At 37.9% G+C, this 25,293-nt stretch overlaps 1 protein-coding gene across 2 annotated transcripts in view; it reads left to right on the top strand.

Annotated features, from left to right (window-relative positions):
- Nucleotides 1-25,293, top strand: part of LOC148186917 (uncharacterized) — a 67,651-nt gene that overhangs the window by 2,401 nt on the left and 39,957 nt on the right. For both annotated transcript variants that reach the window (XM_088089543.1, XM_088089542.1), the window contains exons 2-8: nucleotides 273-350; nucleotides 7,504-7,832; nucleotides 11,170-11,379; nucleotides 15,740-15,906; nucleotides 19,643-19,680; nucleotides 21,328-21,374; nucleotides 21,790-21,926. In XM_088089543.1, the coding sequence (XP_087945669.1) occupies nucleotides 7,769-7,832; nucleotides 11,170-11,379; nucleotides 15,740-15,906; nucleotides 19,643-19,680; nucleotides 21,328-21,374; nucleotides 21,790-21,926 (663 nt within the window). In that variant the 5' untranslated portion in view covers nucleotides 273-350; nucleotides 7,504-7,768. The remainder of the gene's footprint in view (nucleotides 1-272; nucleotides 351-7,503; nucleotides 7,833-11,169; nucleotides 11,380-15,739; nucleotides 15,907-19,642; nucleotides 19,681-21,327; nucleotides 21,375-21,789; nucleotides 21,927-25,293) is intronic.

Raw genomic sequence — 25,293 nt, 5'->3', positions numbered from 1 at the left:
AAAAACAGTTTGTTGACTTTGACTGCCAGGTGTAAAAACCTTGGATCTTAAATTTTAAAGATTTTGACAACAGTACATTCTCTGAAACACTTGAGATCTTTTTTTTGTAACACTGGAGTTACCAATCATAATAAAAAACAAACCCAGAAAGCCAAAAATACAAACAAAACAAAGCACATACGATACAATATATAATTAGAGCAGTAAAATATGCCAGATTGTGCAGTTTAACAGGCATGCTTTAAAAGATGATGTTTCCCATTTCCACATAGGACTGTGAATGCAGCGCAGTATTATGGATTACAGTGGCGTCCTCCTCATCAGGACAACCTGCTGGCGCAGTTGCACAGGTAAGAAATGCTATTTTTTGAAGAGGTACTTTATGCTGTTAATGATTTTTACTGTCCTTCAAATGTCTAGCTCAAACTTTAGTCTTAAATTTTATTTGTTAAATGGGAAACATTTTTTTACAGCCTCACACCAGCAATATTTCATGTTGAACGTTAAATCTAAAACTCCAGTAAGGCCTCCAGATAAACATCATGGAGTAAAAAGCACAACGTTTTCCTCTCAAATGTGTTTGAGGGAAACTACAAAGTCTCTTAAAATGGAAATACTCATCTAAAGTCCACAGCATTTTTGATCAAAGTATCTTCCCACCTCTGTCTCGAGGTTTCATGCCTCAGTGACAGTTGGGAGAGTGTGGCTGGTGCTAGGCTCAGTACACAGAGTGATTTTTGCAGTGGCAGCCATGTAAACAGGCCTTTGGCTCTGTGTTTACTCTCTGTGCAGAATTCATTTTGGTCTGGCTGTTGATCTGTCAGGTTAATGCACTTTGTGCTTCTGGCTCGCTCCAAGTGTGCCGATAAGACCTGAGGGCAATTTATTGTCAAGCTAATCACTTTAAACTGTAAATATGTGTGTGTATAAATTGCAAATTATGTGCTAATGATAGAGCGCTCAGTCTCCATTACATCTTAATTGAGTTGATGTGACAACCCTCTACCGTCTTTCAATATTAGGTATTTAAAACCTGCATCTATCACAAACAGCAAGGGTCATTCAGCTGCTTTGGCATATATGATCTGCATCATGGGAGAATCCTCATCACAGCAGAGGAAACGTTAGCAGCTCATGTAACAGCTGATCCCATTGAAGTCCTTTGTTTCTGTACAAACCCTGAGGCAATCGGAGCCGCAAGCTTTGGAAACATGGTTTTGACTTTTATATAAAGTATTTTCAACATGGCCACAAGAGGAATGAGCAGCGTTCTGTTTCTCCTCAGCCAAGGTCACAGAGCCAAAAAAGAGAAAAAAGAATTTGTCAGACAACTTCATGTTCACTACGTCTACTGAGTGCGAAGGAAGATGTCTCTAGGTTTTGTTGCTGCGGAGTTAAAATGGCAGATAATACAGAATGTACTGACTCACATGGTGAAAGGACAGCAGGACTCCAAAAATGATGCCATATGATGAAACACACACAAACTATGTAGAAACCATCCAATCTGGCTGTCTGTTCTTTGTCCGACTGTGCTGTTTCCTTTTATTTTCAGCAACAGTAACTAAAAACACAACAAAAGGTTATGAAACTAGAGAGTACCTACTGTATGTCCACCAAGGCTGCAAAATCCTCTTTTATTATTTTAATGACAGGGGATGTTTAGACTTTTTTCATCTGTATTTGAAAGTGCAGTGGGTTTTGTTCATTAGAAAATGGCAAAAAAGCTTCCATTCTAATGTTTTAATAACTTTATAAAAAATACACCTTGTTGCAAGAGTGCACATGCTGGATTTTTAAGTTGCTTATACTGCATTACGTCAACATCCTTACAATATTATTTATATCTTTACTTCAGGGTTCCCACTAGGGATGTCAACATCTACACGTGTAAACGGGTACACGGATAACAAATCATAACCGTTCAGAAAAATCCATAACCGTTTACACGTCATTTTTTCCTCTCCTCCTCCTCGTTCATTTCTCACCAATAGTATTTTTAGGGGTGATAATGTTGCCTGAAAGCTTAAGATAATAACATTAACTAACTATACACTTAAATGTTCCCACTAATGCAGTTATCCGCATACATAATAGATGCACAGGTGGCAATGTTACGTTGACATTAAAAAAAAATGCAGCCACAGTCAGTGTCGCGTCACTTCAAGTTGACTCGGGGCCGCATGGACAACAAGCAACAAGCGATGAACAAGCGGAGCTTAAAAAAATATATTGTACAAAAGTGAGCAATAGTTAAAACAATGATTAAAAAAGAAGGTTAAACCTTTTCCAGCTTTCACTTTTACGTTTTCTTGTCTGTCAAAATTGATGATTTTATTTTCAACTCATTTTACTTTCTGTCGTAAGTAGGTCTAAGCCTTAAATGGTGAGATGGATTGCCTACTTTTTAAGTTCTGTTCGCTGAATAAACGTTTTTGTGCGATAACTAACTACTGGAATGGCTTTGATTTAATGAGATTAGGAGGTATTTGAATGGAGACAGAACCATCTAGTGGTTATATAGCGCAACTGCGATAGAAAAAGATCATAAATCGTGTAACCGGGTACACGTCGGTTAGAAGTCCCGTTTACACGTGTAGAAAAAATTGTAAACATTGACACCCCTAGTTCCCACGGTCAAAAAAAATCTGGGAAAGTAATAGAGTTTCATAATCACATTTTCCAGGCCTGGAAAAGTTATGGAATTTTGTTTTGTCTAATGCAGTTGTTACTGTGGATAACCTTTTACCCGATGTTATTTAACAGCAAATTCATTTTTGGTAGCTGTTAAAGTAATGTAGCTGTAATATGCATCAATGTGTGACACCTTTTGTTAACTATCATGTACGTTTCTTCATCGTCTCCCTGCATTCAGTCTCTCTCTTCATGCCAGCTGATGTTGTGTTTCAATAGAGATTGAATCTGTTATGTTTGAAAAACGTTGGGCAAGTGGGAACAGGTCTTTTTTATTAACATTGATTCTTGAAAATTCATGGAAAAACCTTGAAATTTTGTCCATGAAAATGTTCAGAACCCTGTCACTTTTAAAGAAATACACGGTAACTTAAGAAAATGTTAAAGGATATGGATATATATATATATATATATATATATATATATATATATATATATATATATATATATATATTTATTTAAAAAATAGCTCTTTATACGTTCCGCTAACAATTTAGCAAATAGATGAAAAAAGCATTAAAAAGTAAAAAATGAAGATACCAGCCCTAGAACCTGTTTGCCTGTTAAAAGCATGTGGCTAAATTATTGCCATGGTTGGTATTATTTTCCCACTGAGGTGTCCCATAGTAAAAGCTGCACTCTGTGCATGTAAAGTACTGTAAGATATAAGTTTTCAGGTGACATTTTTATCAGTGACAGTCCTTTGAAAGCTAAAACATTTGTCAAAAACAAAAATGTACTTGAAATATCAGTCAATATTGATTTATTGATTGAGCTTGAAATTAGTTCTGTGTATAGACTGTAAGTTGTAAATGAATTTTTCTATAAATACACGTAGATGACATGATCCATAGCAGGCTCGGATCAGAAACAGGAATTCGTCTTGTAACCTGTGCTGTTGCCAGAGGAGACGGCTGCGGGGGAGTAGGGAGGATTATTTTTAGCGGTGAAAGGTTAAACAGAGAGGCTTGAAAGACTAAATTAAGTGGATTATCTGTCATTCTCATGGATTTTAACATAGTACAATTCACTGGGAGAAAAGCCTTTATAGTATTTTCACCTGTTAACAGGTACTCTGTTAACAAACAGGCATGAATTACTTGTTAAAACTAAAAGTAAGTATTGAAGTGAAGTATTGTTGTTTTATAGCGAATAAACCAAGCCTTAATGCATCTCAAAAAAGTTAAAATGTTAGATTTCCCCTGTTGAGCCTTTGAGCTTGATATTGAGACTAAATCTGTCCAAATATGTATCATGCCAGCAGGTAGCACAGGATTATATATTTGAATACTAAATAATTTTGCCCACCTTATTAAATTGCCTGCAACCTCAGATATATATCACTTCCTTTTCATTTCGGCTATGTCAGATGCCTTTGTGAATATTAGCTGTGAGTTTTTAAGTATTTAATCAAATGTCAAAGTGTTGTAGTGTAAGCCCAGGGAGCAGATTTTAAAATGCTTTATTAAATGTATTATGATAACAGAAGACGGATTTAGTGTGTCCGTCAGAGGTTTTCTGCTCTGTAAGATAAAAAAAGTTTGAGAGGGAGGGAGATTGGCAGACAATACCGATGGCAGAGTGTTATCACTAAGAACCAAAACCTTAATGCACCAGAAGTCCCACAGAGCACTGCAAAATGCACCACAAAGCATAAAGTATAATTAATGTACTACTAATGTACCACCAAAAAAGCACAACAACAAACCATAACTAGGACTGATTTGTTAAATTTTAGGTTATAATTCCTGTACATACATTTGAGAAAATATTGTCATTAAACTTCTAATCTAGTCTGAAATTAACACCCGCCAAGCACCAAATCTCGGTAGATTTTTTGTTTGCCGAGTAAATCTACCAAGGCTATCTGCCACACTGGCGAGTAAATGTTTGTACCAGAACCGTTATGTATTAAACTATGCTGTTTTGGTGTGATTTAAAAAAGCACTGCTCTGCTGCTCCTAAGCTGTCTGTCTGGCACACACACACACACTCACACACACTCACAGACTCAGCAGTATCATCTATAACACTGTACGGGACATCAGCTGATTTGCTAAACTATCATTTGTCACCGGTCTGCTGCAAGCAAGCATTGCGCGTATGCTAGTGTTGCAAAATTGTAAGCACTTTCCTTTATCAGTTATTGGTAATCTTAACAATCAATTAATCATTACTTGAAAAAGGCATAAAAACTTTGCTTATTTAAACAACAACAGCAAATGTGTTTTTGTCCTTAATCAGAGCTCACAGCAACATTCTGCATATACTTTGACAGCATTGCGTGGCCTATTGATTAATCGATTAGATTTCACATATCCGATTAAATTCTTCACGACTGATTAATTGATCATCAATTTATTATTATCATCCCTAGCGTATACTTAGGGTTATTAAATATTAACACGAAGGCCATAGTTTGAACCAAGACGGCAAACTCGGCCTCCCACATTGTCAACAGCAGCGCAAAAGCTCCACTGCCTCTGTTCCTACCTTTCACAATAAAAGCCCTGGTCATACGCTGCATCACCTCTTACCAGAATGAACTAATTCACATGCTGAGGCTGTGGGGATTTATTCAATATGTTTTTTTTAAAAAAGCTTCAAATTTTCCTCTGGTCTTTTCTTTAAGTTTTCATGTAACAGATGCATTATTATCGGAATTAAATGCACTGAAACAAATGTGGGTATATACGTGAAATGAAAAAAGGCGATCCATCATTTTGGCCGGTAAAAAATATGCTTGACCAATGGATTTTTTTTAATCTACAAGCCACCTTTGCTGATGAGTCAAAAAGTTAATTTACTACACTGCCTACTACAATTACTATTTCTACAAGTACCACCACTGCCAGGGTGCTGCTTCCGCTACTGCACTTAGTTCAAATGCCATCACAACTCCTGCTGCTAACACTGCCGACACAACCACCTGCCTCTAGTTCTGTTTATTATATGTTTACAACCTCCACTGCTGCTGCTACAACTAATCCCACCACAACTACTACTGCTACTACTACTACTAGAACTGCTGCTGCTGTTTGACACAGGAGGGAGTAAAACAAACAGGACAGTGTTGGACAGACAACCAGCCACCGGATTAGAGATTAAAAGCAATTTCTAATCTTCTTTTGCTATGGCCAAACTTGGTGATGTCTGAGCTTCAGCTGACCTACAATAAGTTAATGCCTTCAACTTTCCCCTACTCCAGATATAAAAGGTCGCTTGTTGGTGTTCACCTTTGCTTCACAGAGTCTCAGGGTACCAAAAAAAACCCAGAACACTAGCTATAAAATGTCCAATTTCTCTAAGGAAAACAACGGGAGAGGCACCCAGTGGTCTGTCCTCTCGTGAAGAGAGTAAATCCACAGTCTTATTTCTACTTCAGATCCTCAAAGAGACACAGTGGCCCCTCAGACCTTAAACTTCCAACACATTTCATCATCTTCCTCTGGGTCTGAGTGCATGTTGAAATGTAGCAAAAGTGAGAAGTATTCAACAGTTTTTGATAGTTTGGTTCATTCTGTTGAAGAGCCACATAGGCATGAGTTTCTTTTTTTTTTTTTTTTTTTTTTAAATAAAAAGTGTTTTATGTAATCAGCAAACTGAATATAACTTACAGGAATTCAAGATGAAATGGCCAATCAATTAATAAGTTAGTTAATTAACAGAAAAAAAGATATTTGATAATCGATTCCTTGTGTGAGTCATTGCACAAAATGCCAAACAGGTTGTGTTTTCAGCTTCTCAATCATGAATATTATTTTTTTTCGTCCTGTATGGTGCTGAAGTAAACACAGTATTTTTAGATTTTAGACTGTCAAACAAAACCAAACAATGATTAAAAGAATAATTGGCAAATTAAGAAAAAATAAAAATCCTTGGAATTTAGAAAGTTGTTGCAGGAAAAGTATATATACCTTTCTCTCAGATCTAAAATAAAGAGTTTTTTTTACACATGCTATAAACGCCAGATTTATCTTAAAAAGGTTTCTTCGGTGACAAACATCTTTTGTCTAAAGCTTCCTCTGGGACTGGAAGCCTGAGATGGCATAAGCTTTTGGATTTATGGGATTTCTAACAAAAGCATGAAAGTATGGTCAACAGAGGATTTAAGTATTCATATATTCCTTAGAGCCAGCCCGCAGTGTCACAGTGCATGTCGTGACAGCCTCTGCAGCAAAATATAACAGGATCATAAACTTAATCTTTATACTTAAAATCCTTTTTTAAACATTAAAAATTAATGAAAAAAATGGCACAGATTGATAAAAGCAGTGTCATAAGCTGTAAATAAAAAAAATAAAAAAATATTGAAGTCAAAAAGAATAAAAATATGTAAAACTAAAGGGATACATGGCCTGGTCAGCTTTAGTCTGAATGCACGTGCCTCCAGGGTGAGGTGCTTATAAGGATAACCCAGACCAGTATATACTGTCAGACTGGTCGTGAGATGAGGATGTTACTTTACTGGATAAGTACAAGCTTTCCAGTTTACAGGAGCTATCATTGCTGTCAAATAATGAGAGGTTTATTGGTTTTAATGGAGTGTGGGGTCACATCCTCTGCCTGCTAAGAACAAAACCAGTGGGGAAACACCGGTGTCAGGTGTCAGGGTGGGCTGGGAGGCGGGTGCGCTGAACAAACTGGTGGCCGTGGTTGACAGATGCCCCCAGAAAGCCACTAACAGGATGACGCCAGCGCTGCGAGGGCTGCGGGGTAAAGACGGATTATGTCTGAGCAGTAGATAAACAGATTATTCCCGAAACGGTGCCTACTTTTTTAACCTCGTCACTCTTGCCACACTTACAGCTCCCACTATCCCACAATTCCCCTGGGGAAGAGGAACGCCCGCCTCCATCAGATGCACATCCTGGAGTGTTCATTAGGAGTGTTTCAGCAGGAGCTCAGGGCCTTAAATGATCTGCCGTCTCCATTCAAACTCGCCCCGCTGCAACTTAACTGCACCCATGAGCTCCACCTGAGCTAGCGGACGCCACCAGCGCCCCCCTCCCACCTCCCTTCACCCTGCTGGATTTACTTTGATACTCATATTTTTGGGAACTCTTCCTCCACAATGCCGTGGGAATTTGGACTTGTGCTGCTGTTCGTTCTCGCTCCACAAGCTTCTGGAATTAAAGGTAAGCCTCGTTTTGTTCGCAAAGCCACAATCCTTTTGAGCCTTGACACTTTGAGATTCTTTACAACTTGAAAAAGAAGTAACATGCTTTCACACTTTTATTCTCAGTAGATAAGAGTAGTAAGATACAAGGATTTGAAGACTATCAGTACAAGTACTAAACTTGGTCACAATGCAAAGCAAAGCCTATTACGATTGCATAAGTACTTGGCTGTAAAATCACTAAGGTGTTGGATGCTGTCACTACTTCCCCCCAGGACACAAAGAGGCTGTTTAAATGCATGGTAAAGCAGCAAGAAGTTGAGTAAATCCTTTTTCTTTGTCTTATTCTGAACCCACAGCCAAAGGGAAATCTGTATTTATGATGGGCCACAAATGCATGCAAACATGTCCACAATGCAAATGAAAATGGAGAGCGGATAATAGCACAGTTTAGTAGATTTATTGCCAGCTTGGTGACAGCTTGACAATTTGAATTACACTACGCTACAGACTTATTTGTGTGTGTGTGTGTGTGTGTGTGTGTGAGGGAGGGGGAGGGGGCATAAACAAGACACAAGAGAAGGGGGTTATCAGTTTTCTGTATTACAAAATCTGAATTGTTGGCTGAATATTAAAAGTAAAAAAAATATCCTGTGTGTGACATTCACCTTCACTTCATTGCATTTATTCTAAAAGCATTGATAAGCAGGCTGCACCCACTTTGGCTAATGCTGTCCTAAATTTACCTGCTAGATTTAGTGATCAAAAGCATATACCTATGGTACACTGTTGTTTGGTGCATGATTTTATTCCAAGCACCCTTCAAGTACAGTGAGTGCTTTTATTTTTAGTACGAGTGGGCATCGGAGGGAGAGCGAACCCCGAACCCTAGCAGGCAGATATATAATGCTAAACTCCTCTTTGCTCATGGCCACAAATAACACAAAACAGAGACATAGTGGAGGACACATAAAGCGTTTAATCATTTTAATGGCCTTAATCTGGATGCAAGTGTTTCAGTGTGATAAACTGTAAAAAGTTATCTTAAATCAAATAAATGGTGTAAACTGAAGTCACACTAGTTTCTATTGAGACTGCTGTAAATGTATAAGGCTCATTGCTAATTGTTTACCAGTGAGCTGTTTAAAACTTTTGAACTTGTTTTTATTTTACTGTGCATCTAAAGGTTATTGTGTACTTCAGTTAGAAACTGCACTGTACAATAAACAAGTTTCTCCGTCAGAGAGGAGGTGCGCAAATTCTCAAAATAGGTTTCTATTATATAATTTAAAAAAGTACAGAGAAAAGCAGAGAGCTTAAATGAGCTGGTGCTTATGAATCCCTCAAAGTTAATTAACAAAAAAAGGTCACAACCAATGAGACTCGTTCTAGAACAATTCGTACAAACACATTTGTTCTTAAGTGGCACATATGATTGACTTAAGCCAGTTTGTTGCATTCGCCAGTTTTCTAGTTCGTAGAATTTTCTCATGGGTTTAGGCGAAATTAAAGAGTCATCCAAATGTGTAATACAAACAGTTTGCCTTTCTCCACAGTTTGAATTTGAATTTATTTATATACGGTACCAAAATCAACTTATTTGACTGACTGCTGAGATATGCTTAACAACTTAAAACTTAATGACCCAAATAAACTAATAAACAAAGGAATAATCTGCTTACCTTATAATAATCATCCTGCCTTGTCGGTTCATTAAAAGATGCAACTTTTTATTTCTATCTTTTACTTTTTTGATTAATCGGTACTCTTTAGCATAGCATCTTATACAGCTGTTGTACCAGAAAATTCAACATTAGTTATATGCATCAAATTACTTCATGTGATGTTGATGAATCATGTTTTTAGCCTCTAACTTCATATCAAAAATTCCCTCTTTGCTGTTGTCACAGTGTAATACTTCAATAATTACACTGATTATTTTCATATTGATTAATCTGCCAGTTATTTTCATCCATTAATTGATCAATGGTTTTGTCCGGGAAATGTCAGGAGATTGTTGCTATAATTACTATAAGTCCATGATGTTTCTTTTAAAATTTTTGGTTTTATTTGTCCGTTGAGTTTTTACTTTATTGAAACAAGGTTTAATAAAATGTACACATTAAAATAAATATATAAAATAAAATAAAACAAATAAACAAGAATAGGTAACATTTTGCAATGTTAAAATTACAACTATATAACAAATATTAAAAATCAATAAATAAAAGTCAATACGCACCTCAGAGAAAAATGATGTAAAAAAATAATATTTCATTTTTTAAAACTAAGGATATAACATTATGCCAAATTAAAAACCAAATAAAAGAGTGAGTCTTTAATTTCCTTTTTAAAATACCAAGAAAGTTTTCCATTCTGATATCCAGCAGTGTGTTTCTGTATGACAAAGAAAAGCAAAAAATTATCACATTTGAGGAGCTTTAACCAGCAGTGTTTGGAATTTCAGCTTGAAAAAGACTGTGAAGTGGGATAAAACAAACTTGACAGAAAAGTGCTGCAAATATTAGAAGAGACACATTTTTACCACTTTTGTTGTTTGTTTGATAAAGAAAATAGTTGTATATAGGTTATTTTTGGTTTTGTTTAGTTTTCAACCTGCTGATTATTTTCTTGATCAACTGATTTGTTATATTATGTACAAAAAATGTCAGAAATTAATAGCAAATGGTCGTCTCAGAGGCCATTGTGATGTCTTTAAACATCTTGCTTTGTTTTAACAGCAGTCTGAAACCTCAGAATATTCAGTTTACAGCGTTGTAGAGCAGAAAAACAGAAAATCCTCACACTGGGGAAACTGAAGCAAATGTTTTGGCATTTTACTTGAAAAAATGACTCAATCGATTATCGACTCAGTTCCCAGCTCTACACAAAGCCTGTTTTTGCCGGAATATTTTTTGTCATTTTAAGACTGGGTGACAGACGTGGTGGCACGCTGTCATTCTAGGTCTGATTAAACATGATAGAAATAGAAATAAGTATCTGTTTTTGAAGTGCAACATTAACCATGTGCAGCAAGAAAGACACATTACACATTCCTGTTTAATGTTTTTAAAATGTCATTTTTACTCTTCTCTCTTCTCCTGCTTGTTTTCTGCCGTGGTCATACCAGGAGGGTCGGATTTACAGTAGATGGCATAGCCCAATTCCAGGAAAGGACACTGAATCTAATTTTAATCGTTTTCAAGTGTTGCCTAAATCTTGTGACATTATTTTTGCTTTTGTAGTAAACACAACCCATCTGTTGCACTGAGCAAATGCCAAGGATTTGGATCAGACCGAAATCTAGTCCTCAGTGAGTCTGACCCAGAATCATTTTTTGTCTTTTCCCTGTCCAGAGGGCGGCGTCAGGCTGGACTCAGGGGCCGTTGGCTCCGTACGTTTGGTGGAGCTGCTGAAGGCGTCTACACAAACAGAAGGTTCAGGGTTCGAAGTGGACAGACGACGACCCAGGAGGTCTGTGTTTTTACACAGTGGAGTGAGAATTTGCCCACGAGAGACCATCAATGAAGTGCTCGCCAGCCACCAGGCGTATTACCAGCTCAGAGGTAGGCTTCTTTACTCAACAAGCGTCACCTGGACTTACACTCATACAGTTACAGCGACATTCGTGCCTGTTAACTGTCCGGCTGTCTTTTACAGCCACTGAGCATCAAACGCTCGCCTTGTTTAAGAGCACATCAGCAGTATTTATTGGTAATGCAGACATTATTATTATTATTTTATATTTATTTTATTTATTTTTTCTCAATGTTCTAATTTTTATTAGAAAATTATCAAAAAACTATGGAAAAATGTATGGAAAACTGAATTTATAATCATGACAATTATATGATTAATATTATGTTACAGGAAATATATATATATATATATATATATATCAGGCCACCATAGATTTTTTGTTTTAGAAAAGTTGTAATAAGGACACAATATATACATTTATTGCGTAGTCTCTTTATGAAGATACAAAGAATATAGAGAACATGTACAACGTTTTAAAACAGCAAAAAAGTCAAAACAAAATAGCTTCTTCTGACTGAAGTCAGTATTTAGTGTGAAACATGGAATCATACAACCATAACGAAAGGTAGCTCAAACAGTCAATATTGAGCTTTGGACATGTCCTGAATGCTACCTGATGTAAACACACCAGACGATTAGTATTGTGAATATCATAGTGTCTGCTTAAGAGAGTGCAAGACATGCTAAGCGGAAATTGAGGTCAGAAAATATTTGCAACTGAAGCCCGATGGGGTTGTTTTATTCTGAAATATTTGTATTTTTAATACTGTATACTGGTTGTATTTTAATAAAGAGACTACTGAGAAATAAATATGTATGGTCATTATTACCTTGCTAAAATAAAGTTCAAAGTGGCCTTTTAGACTTTTGCACAGTACTGTAGATATTTTTTCTTTTCTTTTCTGTGTAAAATTACCTGAAAAAAAGCAAAAACTAGAACAATTAAGTTGCTTACTGCCTTCTCCGTGTGGTTTTGAAAGAACTCAAACCAATTTGCTCAGGTTTCAAAGAGTTAAACACAACATTTATTTAACTACTTTAACTAATTTACTCAAGCAAACATTGGGTTTTGATTGATTGATTGAGTTCTACCTTCAGCAGGGAAGATTTCCATTGCTCTCAGTACGGTGGCATTAACACAATCTTCACATGGATTTAAAGTTATTGTATAGTTGGTAACACAGCTGCAAGCAAGGACCAGCTTGTAAAATTGCACTCAGGTGCACTATCAGGTACATCCTGATATCAGACAGTCAACATTTAGAAATCCAAACCCCAGAGAAAAAAATCTAAACAAAAACGAATGTCAAGTTTTGTCATTTCTTACATTACAAGGTTTGAAAGCTGACTTAAATGTCAGCACATTGTTGAATGCAAAAGCAGTGACAGTTTTCAGAACATTTAAAAACATTTATGGCTCACAACTCTATCACCAGCTGATGATTGGAAGTCTGTTTACCCTAACAGCAATGCCTGGGAACCAAAAGCTTGAAAATTAATGTACAAACTTATAAGCCTTTAAATATGAGCACAAATTGAAGAATTGATTAACTGTCAAAAGCATATTTATCAGCTCCATTTATGAAAGCTTTTACTACATTTTTGGACATTTTAGCCTTAGGGTGGATAAAGAGTTAGTTAGTTACTTTAACGTCAGTAATAGAATATATAGTACAACTTTTAAAGTTTATCCACACCATGTCAGATATAACATGCAAGATATTTGTTGGAAACCAGGTAGTTAAAAACTTTTGATTCTGTTGTGTCTGAGGAACCAAATATATAATTTCATGCAACGGGAAAAAACCTTTGGATCTGTTTTTTCTTCCAAAAGTTCACTTTCGGAAATGAGCGTTTGACTAATGTCCAAGTCTATTTTGTGACATTATGAGACTGAGAGCGAGTCAAAAGATTGTCTTGGTGGGGCTCAGGGGTTAAATACCCGATTGAATCCAGTCAGGGTTAGTGATGGGAATTGTTAAGATTTGAATGGAACTACTACTCTTACCAGTACTTATTGATCTTCTACTTTAAAGGTCCTCTCATCAGCTCTTTTGGAGGGTTTTTTTAAGGAAAAGAGAGAAAAAAAATCAGAACCGAATTCACATTGCTTTATTTTCTATGTAAGAAGAGTATATAAATTAACATTCAACAATAGCATTGTTTTTAACAAATGCATTTTTTTTAGACTACAACATAACTGCTGTGGGCGGGTGGGTTAAGTGCATATGAACTACAAGCTAGTCGTTGAAAATAATGCATTTCTCCACTTGTATGTGATGCACTTTTGCTTGAGGTTTGGAAAGACTGCTCATGTTTTTGTCCTTACCTGCAAAACAGCTATTGCACTTGTGGCGACGAGTAGTGTCGGCATAGATTCTTGTGAAGTTAAACCAGAGCGTGGAGCATGTCACTGATGGCACGGCTCCTATGTATGGCATGGATGATCCCGCTGCTCCCCTCGCACTTACAGAAGGCTGCAGGCTCAGACACACAGAGCCCTGCTCTGGATTGAAGGGTGAGAATGCATCACATGTTAAGGTCTTAATCTTATTTCAAATTAGAAACTGAGTTTGTGATATAAAAACTGTAGAAGGTAACGTTTATGCAACCTAAATAAACAAGAAAAAATTTTATTTCTCCAATAACAATAGCAGAATCTTTTACATCAGAGCTTATCAATACTCTGGTCTTTAGTAATTGGGCACCGGTGCCTGTTTAACACAAGGTTTTGGTACCCTTTCCTAGTCAGGGACAGTTGCTATATCTCTTTTTACCACATGAATAAAATGGCATGAGTAGAGACAGATGACGGTGAGGAAGAAAGTGGAGGGAAATGATGTGTGACAAAGGTGCTGGACCAGGTCTGACCTCAGGATGTCACAGGTTCATGATCCACATTCGGGCCAGCTGACCCATCCGTGTGACCACTCAGAAGTGATGAAGTGAGTCGTGGACACATTCACCTCCTCCACTCAGGTCGTCAGTTACAAGACCGTTTTTGTCAAAATCCTCTGCCACAGATAAGTGACAAGCTGTGCTGTTTGTAGAGTTTATTTTTTAACAACAGAAGTAAAACATCAGCGCTGCTTTCCACGGTGTATATAAACAGTGTTTTTGAATCACAGTGCTGCTTCACATTGTTTTAATGTTCCTTATTGGACTGAAGTTTGCTCTCTGTTGTAAATGTCAGAGAGAGTTCTTGTCTGCAGGATGATAAAACAAACTTTGACAGCTTAATTCTGTTCCGCACATTAGCTTTTTATCTACACTGATATATGTAAATGCAAATAGCTTTTTTCCTCTCCTTCTCATCTATTGTCTTGTCGTCTTTATCTTTCTTTAATCATCCTGTTTTTTAAAAAAATCTTTTATGCTTGTTTGATATGGACTTTAAAGTAAGAATAAAGTGATACTGATCGATTGATTGAGAGTAGATTGGCCCCAAACTAGACAGTTATTCGAATAATAAAACGACTTACGTGTTTGTTGCAGCATTATGTCTCCTAATGCAGCTCACGTCACCTACTATATTGTAAGTGTTCATTCTGTAGAGATTCTTTTAGATAAACTGCATTGGACATACTGAAGGTTGTTATTTAAACAGGACGTCTTATGCTCATTTTAAAGTACGAGTTCAAAGTGTGTTTTGATGCCTCCGCGGTGGCTGGAGTCAGTCAGTCTCATTTTCGTGAACGCAATATCTCAAGAACGCCATGAGGGAATTTCTTCAAATTTGGCACAAATGTCCACTTGGACTTAACAGTGAACTGATGTGATTTTTGAGGTCAGAGGTCAGAGTCATTGGGACCTCATCTGTCTTATTCTCATGAGCACAAAATCTCAAGAACGCCTTAAGGGAATTTTTTCCGAATTTGGCATCAGCGTCCACTTGGACTCAAGGATAAAGTGATTAGAGTTTGGTGATCATAGGTCAAGGTGACTGTGACCTTGCATCTGTTTAATTTTGGCGAAGGTGATATCTGGATTACCTTGAGGGAATTTCATCAAGTTTGGCATTAACATCCACTTTCAGGTCTAGGGTGAACTGATTGGAATTTGGTGGTCAAAGGTCGAAATCAAAAACCTTTACTTGCAGATAGACAAACATGAGCAAACTTTCCACCCAACAAAAATCTGTAAGCAGTTCAAGATATCCTACTAACAAACAAACAAAGAAGATTCACAATTGCATCTCATTTGGAAATACATAAAGAGCAGACACAATGCCCAGCTGTAACACAAAATTGGGAATCTATCTCAATTTTGTCGCTTTACTTTGCAGTGCCGAACAGATTGTTACTGTGTAGAGGAGCTCCTCGCAGCAGTCGGTTTAGCACTGAAAGGCTAAGAGGCTGTGTTTTGTGTATGTGTTTGTTTGGTCAGTTTGTCAGGAGGCTGTGTGGGAGGCGTTCAGGATCTTCTTCGACAGGATCCCCGGGACGGCGGAGTACCAGAAATGGGTTCACACGTGTCAACACGAGTCGCTGTGCATCTCCGACCTCGCCAAAAACTTCAGCAGCTCCGAGGAGCACATGAGCATGATTCACAGGGTAAGAAAACCACAGTGGGCTTACAGAGCAGTCTGCCTGCCACATCACAAACTATCAGCTGTCAACACTTTGTCTGCAAACATGCCTTCATTTAGACATTTCACCAGAGATGTGAGATTACCAAGTGTCCTACAGACAGCAGCTGCACAGTCCTGTAAACTAAAGCAGGACTCATGGTTTTATGGTTATGTTTCAACAACTCATGACACCTGGTGGAGATAAGGGAGACATTGGGGTGCTAGCAAAGTCCTGCATGGGCCCATTTTTAAAAACTCGCACTGGCCCCATACCCATAAAGTCAGGTACAAGAACTGACCCATTCCCTGTCATTATGTCAAAGTCAAAGCCCTCCAGACCCGCTAAAAAAAAGTCCCGCGACCTGACCCATATCCTTGATTAAACACACACACACCTAATGTGAGTGACAGTCACTTACATCAAAGTGACTGTCGCTCACATTAGGAGAAATATCGCATTTATTCACCCCTAGTTCTTACTCACTGTGGTGACAGTTAGGCTAATGTCCTTTAGGCTGGAGGTTGCCTTGCAGAAAGAGAATATCGTCCACAGTCTCTGGTTTAAGTTGGGTTCTTTGTTCTTCTATTACAAAAAGGTTTTGAAAAGTTTTAGCATGCTCCCTCTACCACCACAAGACCTCAAAGGGATCCTCCTTGGGTGTCTTGAACTCAATGTAGGCTGCCACTTCATCCTCGGGCTGCAAAGTTTCATCACTGGAGTCCGCCACATTGGCCAAATCATCAGCTGTTGATCCCGGACGGGGTCTCTCCTCTGGTGGGCCAGCTGAGTTCGGGGCAGGTCGCAGGGGGTTTTCACTACTGTCAGATTGGTGATGAATTTGACAACAGGGTCAGAGGTGCAACTAAGGTTATTAACTTATGATTTAGATGTCAAAATATCACCCATATGCTGCACATCTTTTTCCATTTGTTTAATACTGAAAAATGTATTTTTGTTATCACATGCTGCCCGCCTGCATATAGTTTATTTTTACCCGTGCCCATGTATTTATATACTATATACAGTATATATTTTATACCCATCACAGAGCCGCGGGTACCACACCTGGTGCAGGACTCTGGGTCATAGTATGCTGAGGTAGCTAAAACACAGAATTTGTTGATTAAATTAAGATGTAAATTAAACCCCCTTTTACTGCATGTCAAAACAAGTAAAGTAAAAGTAATTGGAAGAAGACGGGGGGAAATAAGGACATGGCATCTTGCAGAAAATAGAAAATTAGCATATGAATTATTGTAATGATTTTAAAGAGGCCACTAATCCCACTGGTTGAGTTCAACTCTAAGGTTAAATTGACAACTTCACTTTAAAGTTGTGGGCCAGCCTTTGACTTATTTAGATAGCTTTTGGTCTTTTCATGGGATTTATTAAAATAGAAATAAAATCAAAGTTAACACCATCCTTTATCCATTAAGTCTGTGGAAAAAAAATAGGTCAATGGGAATAACAATTATGATAACCTGAGCTGTGGCTGTCTCACAAAACAGATTACCAAGTGAAAAACTTTCATTTGTATCCCTTGATTAAATGTTGCTACCATCGCTAGTCAGTACCAGACATATGAATTGGCTAAAGTTATTATCAAGATACCCAGAGGAAAATGGGAGGAGTTTGGATCACCATGACACTAACCAGTTGTTGTCAATTTATTTCCCTCTCTCTCCTTTACACACACAGACAAACACGCACAAACACACCTGAGAAGCTTGACAGTATGCGCATATGCCAATTTGCATGCATGAGAGGGTTAGCACATTAGGGTGTGTTTTTGAATGGAGATGATTTGATTGATCAAATACACATTAAATAAATGTTACTTCATGGTGTTTATTTAGTGAGTTGTTGTGAGTTGCATGTTTTGTAGGATAATGTATAATGTGTATAATGCACACTGCAATTGTCACATTTTAGCGCCGTTTGACATACAGCTTGATTTTTGACAAATGTGTCATGACAATTTCAAGTAGCTCTGATTCATAATATTTTTCGGACTATATTTAACCTTCATACAAATTTACAGTAGGCGCCTAGTCAAAGACATTTACATGAGGGTGGAGATTGTGTGAGCTGAAGGAATTAAACTTGTGACCTCCTGCACACAAAACTCTCTTTAGAATCTCTAAACCATTGAGATGTTTCATTTCAGCTTGTTGATCAGCACTTTTTTATTTACTCAAAATCATTCAGCAACGCTGCGCTTTATCATGTCAAGCTGCTACATGGCTGCCATTAACACCAAGAAGATGGGAAATGTTACACTCAGTGGCTCCTTTATTTGGTACACCTGAACACCTGCTTATTAATGCAACTATTTAATCAGCCTATCATGTGGATGGAAATCAGTGCTTTAAAGAATGCAGGCACGATGAAGATGTTCAGTTGCTGTTTGGACTAAATATCAGAATGGGGAAAAATGTGATCAAAGTCATTTTGCATGTGGAATTTTTGTTGGTGGTTTGAATGTTTCAGAAACTGCTGATCTTCTGCTATTTTTACCACCACTGTCTCTAGAGTTTACAAAGAATAGTGTGGATAAACAAAAACTCCCGGTGAGTGAAAGCACCTATTTAATGAGAGAGATCAGAGCAGAATGGCCAGACTGGTTCAAGCTGGCAGGAAGGCCACAGGAACTCAAATAATCAGACATTACACCAGTGCTGTTCAGAAGAGTGTCTGTGGACGGACTATAAGACCACACAGCAGAAGACAAAAGATCAAAAAAAAATTTCTTGTGTTTGGAATATTTGTTTCTGCTGCAACATGTAGATGTTTGTGTTTAATCTGTATGTAATGGTTTGGGGGATATCGTCTTGGCACACATTATGCCCCTAAATACCACCTGAACATGATTTAAATGCTACAGTAAACCTGTAAGTTGTTGCTGACTATGTGCCTCTCTCCATGGCCACAGTCTGTGTGTCCACTAAGGGTCACTTAAAGCAGGAGGTAGCTCCAACATGAAGGAAAATTCAGTGAACAATATGCTGTCATGTAAAATCAATCATGTTGATTTTACTTAAAATAAGGGAACGGATTGCCTTGGAAAAGGAAAGTAAACTCTGTTCTAGGGGCAGTATTGGAAAGGGGTGCTTAGTAAAATGGCCACTTTGTGTATATAATATATATTTCTACATATTTGTGTTAAATACCCAAAGAAATGTTGAATTTTATTTTTTTTACTGAATGTTGTCAATAACAACAAAACTATGCATGCTAGGAGAAATATAAATCTTTGTAGTTTAGGTGAACTGACCCTTTAAAAAGTATAAAGAAACGTTTTCTTTTCTCATTAATATTCACACTCATTTTGAAATGTATACTGTGGAGATTTAATGGGTTTTATAGCCTGAAGGGTTGTAAAACTCCCTCAAGAATTCAGAGACGGCTGCAGCGAAATGTATTTTTAAACCACAACAAGCACTTTGCTCATAATTGCATGTACGCCAACTCAAGTCCAGGGTGTAATGGGGAAGAAAAAAAAGAAAACAAGTGAACAAATCAGTTAATCAGTTGTCTAATCAGTTGTCAATCTAAAAACAAAGAGCTACCAGTGAGGGCAGCAGCAGTCACTGACATCATTATCATAAACAAGATAATCATGTGGACAATTACTGCCTGAGTGTTAGAATGTGTAGAGTGACAGAGATTGTTTGTGTCTGACATGTATATTAATGCCTGTTCTGTGTTTTGTTTACAGAGGATGAACAGGATGAGGGACAGGAGGCCTCCATCAAGGTAGGGGCGACATATAATCATGTCCTCAGGCTGTCTCTCTCCTTCACTTTATGCATATCGTTAATGTGAACACGAACCATTCCTGTAGTGGCATTTCTGAATGTGTAGTGATGGTGTGAGTGTGAGTTGATGGTGAGAAAACGGAGGACGTGCAACACGAAGCTTAAAGGCACAGTTCACCACCAATTCTGAAATATGTATTTTTCCTCCTGATTGTAGTGCTATTTGTCAATCTAGATTGGTGTTATTGGCCATATAGATGTCTGCCTTCTCTCCAATGTAATGGAACATGATGGCACTTGGCTTTTGGTGCTCAAAGAGCCAAAAAAAGAAACATTTGAAAAACTAAGCAGCAATGTCTCTTTATAGAAATCATGACCAGGTTACTCAACATAATCCACAGACCTTGTTGTGAGCAGTTCATGCGGGTACTATTTTGTTTCTACCGAAGTACACCTGCCAACCGTACCTCTGCGCAGAATGACTGGACAACTGACATCAAAACAATTTATAAACACTACTTTAGGATTTGGGGTGAACTGTCCCTTTAACTTTTAAGCACCATTTATACAGAGTACTTTACAAGAAACTGACTGAAAAAAAGAAACACACATGCACATAGCCAGAGGTCTTCAAACCTGAATGAAACCTGATTGAAAAGGCCTAACCAACAGCATCATGATAGCAATATAATAATAATAACAACAGGATGACGCGCACACCTCCCTCTGAGGACTTGCTCAATAATAATGTTGCACTCTTTTCTCATTTGCTCCATTAGATTCATAATTTGTACGGCCAATACAAACATACTGAATTGTTTTGGGGCATTTGCTGAGAGGATATATGTTTTCAGCAGTGGTTTGACCCTCTGCTGGGTCTTTATACAGATGGGAAACATGGTTAACATGACAAAGGAACTATTATTACACAATATCATTTTAGATCACGGTCAACTGTCAGTCAGTCAGTCATTTTCTGTAACCGCTTGACCTTGTAAGGGTCGCGGGGGGACTGGAGCCAATCCCAGCTGCCATCGGGTGGAAGGCGGGGTACACCCTGGACAGGTCGCCAGACCATCGCAGGGCCGACACATATAGACAGACAACCATACACAGTCACAGTCACACCTAAGGCCAATTTAGAGTTGGACTGTGGGAGGAAGCCAGAGACCCCGGAGAGAACCCACGCAGACACGGGGAGAACATGCAAACTCCGCACAGAAGGGCCCCTGCCCACGGTCCTAACCCCGTTCCAACCGGGTTTCGAAGCAGGGACCCTCTTGTTGTGAGGCAACAGTGCTAACCACGATGCCACCCTGTCGCCCCACGGTCAACTGATTAAAATTAAAAGAAAAGAAAAAAACACATATATCGTAGAAATCACAAGAACGGACTTACCTGAATATCTTTGTATAATTTACGATAATTTAAAACAGAGTGACACCATATTATGAACATTTTGTCAAAATTAAATACACCTAGATTATCATAAGTTTTACTTATATTCATAGCTTTTTTATTTTTATAGTATATATATATATATATATATATATATATATATAACTCGGGTTTACAATCAGAATAACATGAATGTGTTTCATACATACTGAAATTATTGACATAATTTTGTTTCCTTCTCCTTCAGAGGAGCGGTGACTCCTGCACCAACACAGAGGATTCCTGAGAAAGCAGGTAGAATCTTTGTTATTAAATGATGTAGTGTTATTATGTCATTGTAATGTTATTATTGAACCGTCATTATCTGCTGCTGGTGAACATACAGTAGTGTGTGTTGCAATGGTTTTTCTGTCCTTGGACCATGAGCTGTGTAATGTATATTGATTTTTGAATTTGCTACTAAATGACTGTAATATATACAGAACGTAGACAGGTGTATAGTTGTTATTGCATGTAAGTTAAGTCTTGTCCTTGTATTATGTTTCTCATTCCGAACTGTAGGACTGTAAGTCGTTGAGGTGATTCTTATTAACTTTTAATGGTTACTCTACTTCCTGACCGATATGAGATTGTTCCCTGCAGACAGCTGGACTTACAGCATCCCTGTTCATGTACTCTGTGATTAAAAGTCACTCTAACGTTACCTCAGGTGCAGGGGTTCAGACCGTCACCCCGTCAGAGGCCCCGGCGATTACCATCAGTACCACCACCATCCTCCTCAGCCCCGTGAGTGCCTCTCCAAGCCCCAGCCTCGAGCAGAACCAGCCAGCCGAGGAGGTCGAGGAGGTACCGGCATGCACTTACATTTACATTTTAGGTATTTAGTCGACGCTCTTATCTACAGCAAAAAGTCAAAGGAGCTCAAGGAGGTTTTTGACAGGACACTGTGGCTCCTGTGAGGGCTAGAAATGTCACACTCAAGTACAAGTACTTGCTCTAAAAATGATTTGAGTTACAGTAAATGGTAATCCATGGCCTCTCAGGCTAAGATACATGAAATTAAAAAATAATTTAGCCCATTAACTACACATCATTTATACTTGACATGGCCGCAGCTGACTGGTTCCCAGATGCACTTATCTATTGTCCACGCATGGGCAGCTCCACAGGAGCATTTAAGTGGATTATGTGCCTTGCTCAAAGACACGGTGATGGTTTGTGTAGAGCAGACAGAGATTTTCATCCATTTACCTTTTTTGGGGGGATTTTCTCAGCTTATCGACATCCTAAGAAGTGATTTTCTGGTGAGAAACCTGCTGTCTTTAGGCTGGACCCTCAGCATTTAGACAGAGCAATACAACCTGTAATTGTGTTTCTCCACTACAATAATGGATTTGTATATTTTAGGCCTGTAACCAGAATCACAAAAAGTTTCTTTACATTCATACCAACCACTTTCTAAAGATTAAAGGTTCCATATTGAAAAACATTTCTTTGTCTCTTTAATACAAAGCTGCTATAGGTGCTATATAAATACAGTAAAAACGCTCAGTCCACAGAGAAACAAAGTCTGTTCAGAAACTAAACAAACCCTCAGGACAACTGTGTAGTTGTGATGTCACAACTACACTTTAGTCACAACCACACTATATTAAGGTAGAAGACCCAGAAACACTGACCAGTCACAGCCCACTGGGCATTTTCAGGAGGAGAGGTATAAAGAGGCAGGCGCTAAAACAGAGCTTTTTAAACAGAGGGAGAATTCGGACATATTCAGGCAGACAGTATGAGAAAATGTATGTGTTTTTGAACGGTAAAGCATATAAACATGTTCTAATAAAAACCCGGAATACAAGCATGAACCTAAAAAAATGAGCATAATATGGGACCTTTAAGTTGTTTTTTTTTTTAAGATTTTTTTTTTTTGGCAATTTTGCCTTTTTTAGATAGGACAGGAGATTGCTAGTGTTAAAGGGGGAGAGAGGGGATGACAGGCAGCAAAGGGACGCAAGTTGGAATCAAACCCGTGGCCGCTGCGGCAAGGACACTGCCTTTATATATGGGGCGCCCGCTTTATCCACTGAGCCACCCGACGCCCCATCTTTAAGTTTTTTCTTTAAGTTCCCAACTTTCAGGCATTGGATTTAGTTCTGTGAGAACTCTTAAAAACTTATTAAAAAAGAGAGTTTATATTTTGTTTGTTTTTGCCATTATTGACATTAAGAGTCATATTCAAGTTAGGAAAAGTAGAAAAAACTTGTAGCTGCTCTACAGGTGAGACACCAAGCTGGAGTTGTTTTGATAATCACCCGCTACATTTTACCCAACAGAGCGTGCCTTTTTAATCTGGTTTATTACTGTCCTAAAGCAGTAGAAAAAAATGTTTTGTTTTTTTCAAATGATTAGAAACCATTAGCTGCCTGGAAGTCAAGATATTACTAAAATGAAAGCTTAAGTCAACTTGGAAAGCAAACTTTGAAAAAAAACTTTAAAAAGTGCAAATAAACAGAAAAATTGCCCAAGTAAAGCATTAAATGTAACAGGGTTTCCATACCTCCACCTAAGAGATTGATCGTGTGAACTTCCTCACACAGCACGAGGTCTCTGCAGTTTGTCCTCTAGCCTAACTAACAGCTCTCTAACAGTGAGGACAGTTTACCTTCTTCAGGTAACAAGGACACCCAGCCGTTGCTGTTTCTGCTCTAAAGTTTGGTCCAGGCTCCTCGTGTGTTTGTTTGTCTCAGCTGCAGATGCTTGCCGCAGTGCATCACATCCTTCCACAGATAATTACTGTTTTCGCCTGTCTCAGAATGATTGGGTTTGTACAGAAGGAGTTGATTTTCGTTGGTACAGAGCAGGTGAAAAGCCTCACCTGAGCTTTGACATTGAATTCCTCTAAAGATGTTCCAGATGTAGGTTTTGTGAAAATGCTGTCATTTTGTCAGACAGGACTGAAATCTCTGACTGTCCTCTGAAATTACCGGAATAATTTCTGTCACTCACTTTATAAGAGCCGTTATTACTCTTTTCACCCCATACATTTCCTTCAAACTGAATACTGAATGTTTTATATGAAGCTGAGGTGTCGTAATTCACAACTTGACTGACATTTCTGTCTGCATGTGCTATTGGTTGCAACCACAGAGCACATGCAGACACACTTGCTACGACTGCTCTCAACTTCTACACTTTTTCACAGTTTTATTGTGTTCTCATTGCAGGAGACTTGTGAATGCATTATATATCAGAGGGAAATGTTGGTCTCCTGTTTTATTCTCCACTACTTTTATCCGATGACTGTAGTTATTCTTATTTTGCATATACATTTTTTACGCTCAACACGAGATATTACATTATCACTGACATTTTATTTGTTTTTCCTGCCTTTCTTTACTTTCTCTTTTTTATTTAGTTCCTATTAGACCTTTTTGCTTTTCTTAGTTCTTTTTTTACTGTCCATTCCTCTTTCCTGACTTCCTAACTTTATTCTGTCTTTCCATACTAATCTCAATTATCAATTGTCAATGCCATGACTTTCAGTGGAATTTAAAAAAATAGGCTGTTTTTGTTTCAGCAAGAGACATCATTGGCAAGTAAATAGAGTTCTTGGTAGGATTTGTGGTTTAAGGTGCATTTAATCCACAAATGTCTGCATGTTGGTGTTTGTTTTCTTTTTGCTTGATGACAAATCATGAAATAAATTTCTTTCTTTACCCGATGGCAAAACTAAATATTTCTTTTGTCTACTTTTAAATTTGAAAGATTATAGTGTTGGTGTAGTTTCATTTAAAATTCCTATGATACATATATTTATATTACCAGTTTATCAAATGACAATGTGACAACACAGTGTAACAGGTCATGGAAAACTCAGAAAAGTCACAAGTTCCTCCATCTATGCCGGCTAGTTTGAATCTGATATATTTGAATGAGAGACAATTAATGATGTGACAATGTGTTTTAGCATGTGGGGTCATGAATCCCAAAGTTTCCATACCTAGCCCACTTCTACAAAAAATGTACTACAATTTGATAAGGAGCAATGTAAGTGTTACACATGGTCATGGCAATGTAATTATGAGTCCTTGAAAAGTCATGAAAAAGTTTTGAAACTTTTTCCATAAAAATGTTTGGGAACCCTGATGTGACAATATAAAAAGGGGGACATGAAAAGTACCATGGGCAATCATACACACAGTAAATACACAGTTAC

This window comes from Plectropomus leopardus, chromosome 16 (assembly GCF_026936395.1).
Source record: "Plectropomus leopardus strain MGB_pleo_1.0 chromosome 16, ASM2693639v1, whole genome shotgun sequence".
Classification (NCBI taxonomy): domain Eukaryota; kingdom Metazoa; phylum Chordata; class Actinopteri; order Perciformes; family Serranidae; genus Plectropomus; species Plectropomus leopardus.
Note: the sequence above shows the minus strand (reverse complement) of the source record. Positions and strands in the feature narration are given on the sequence as shown.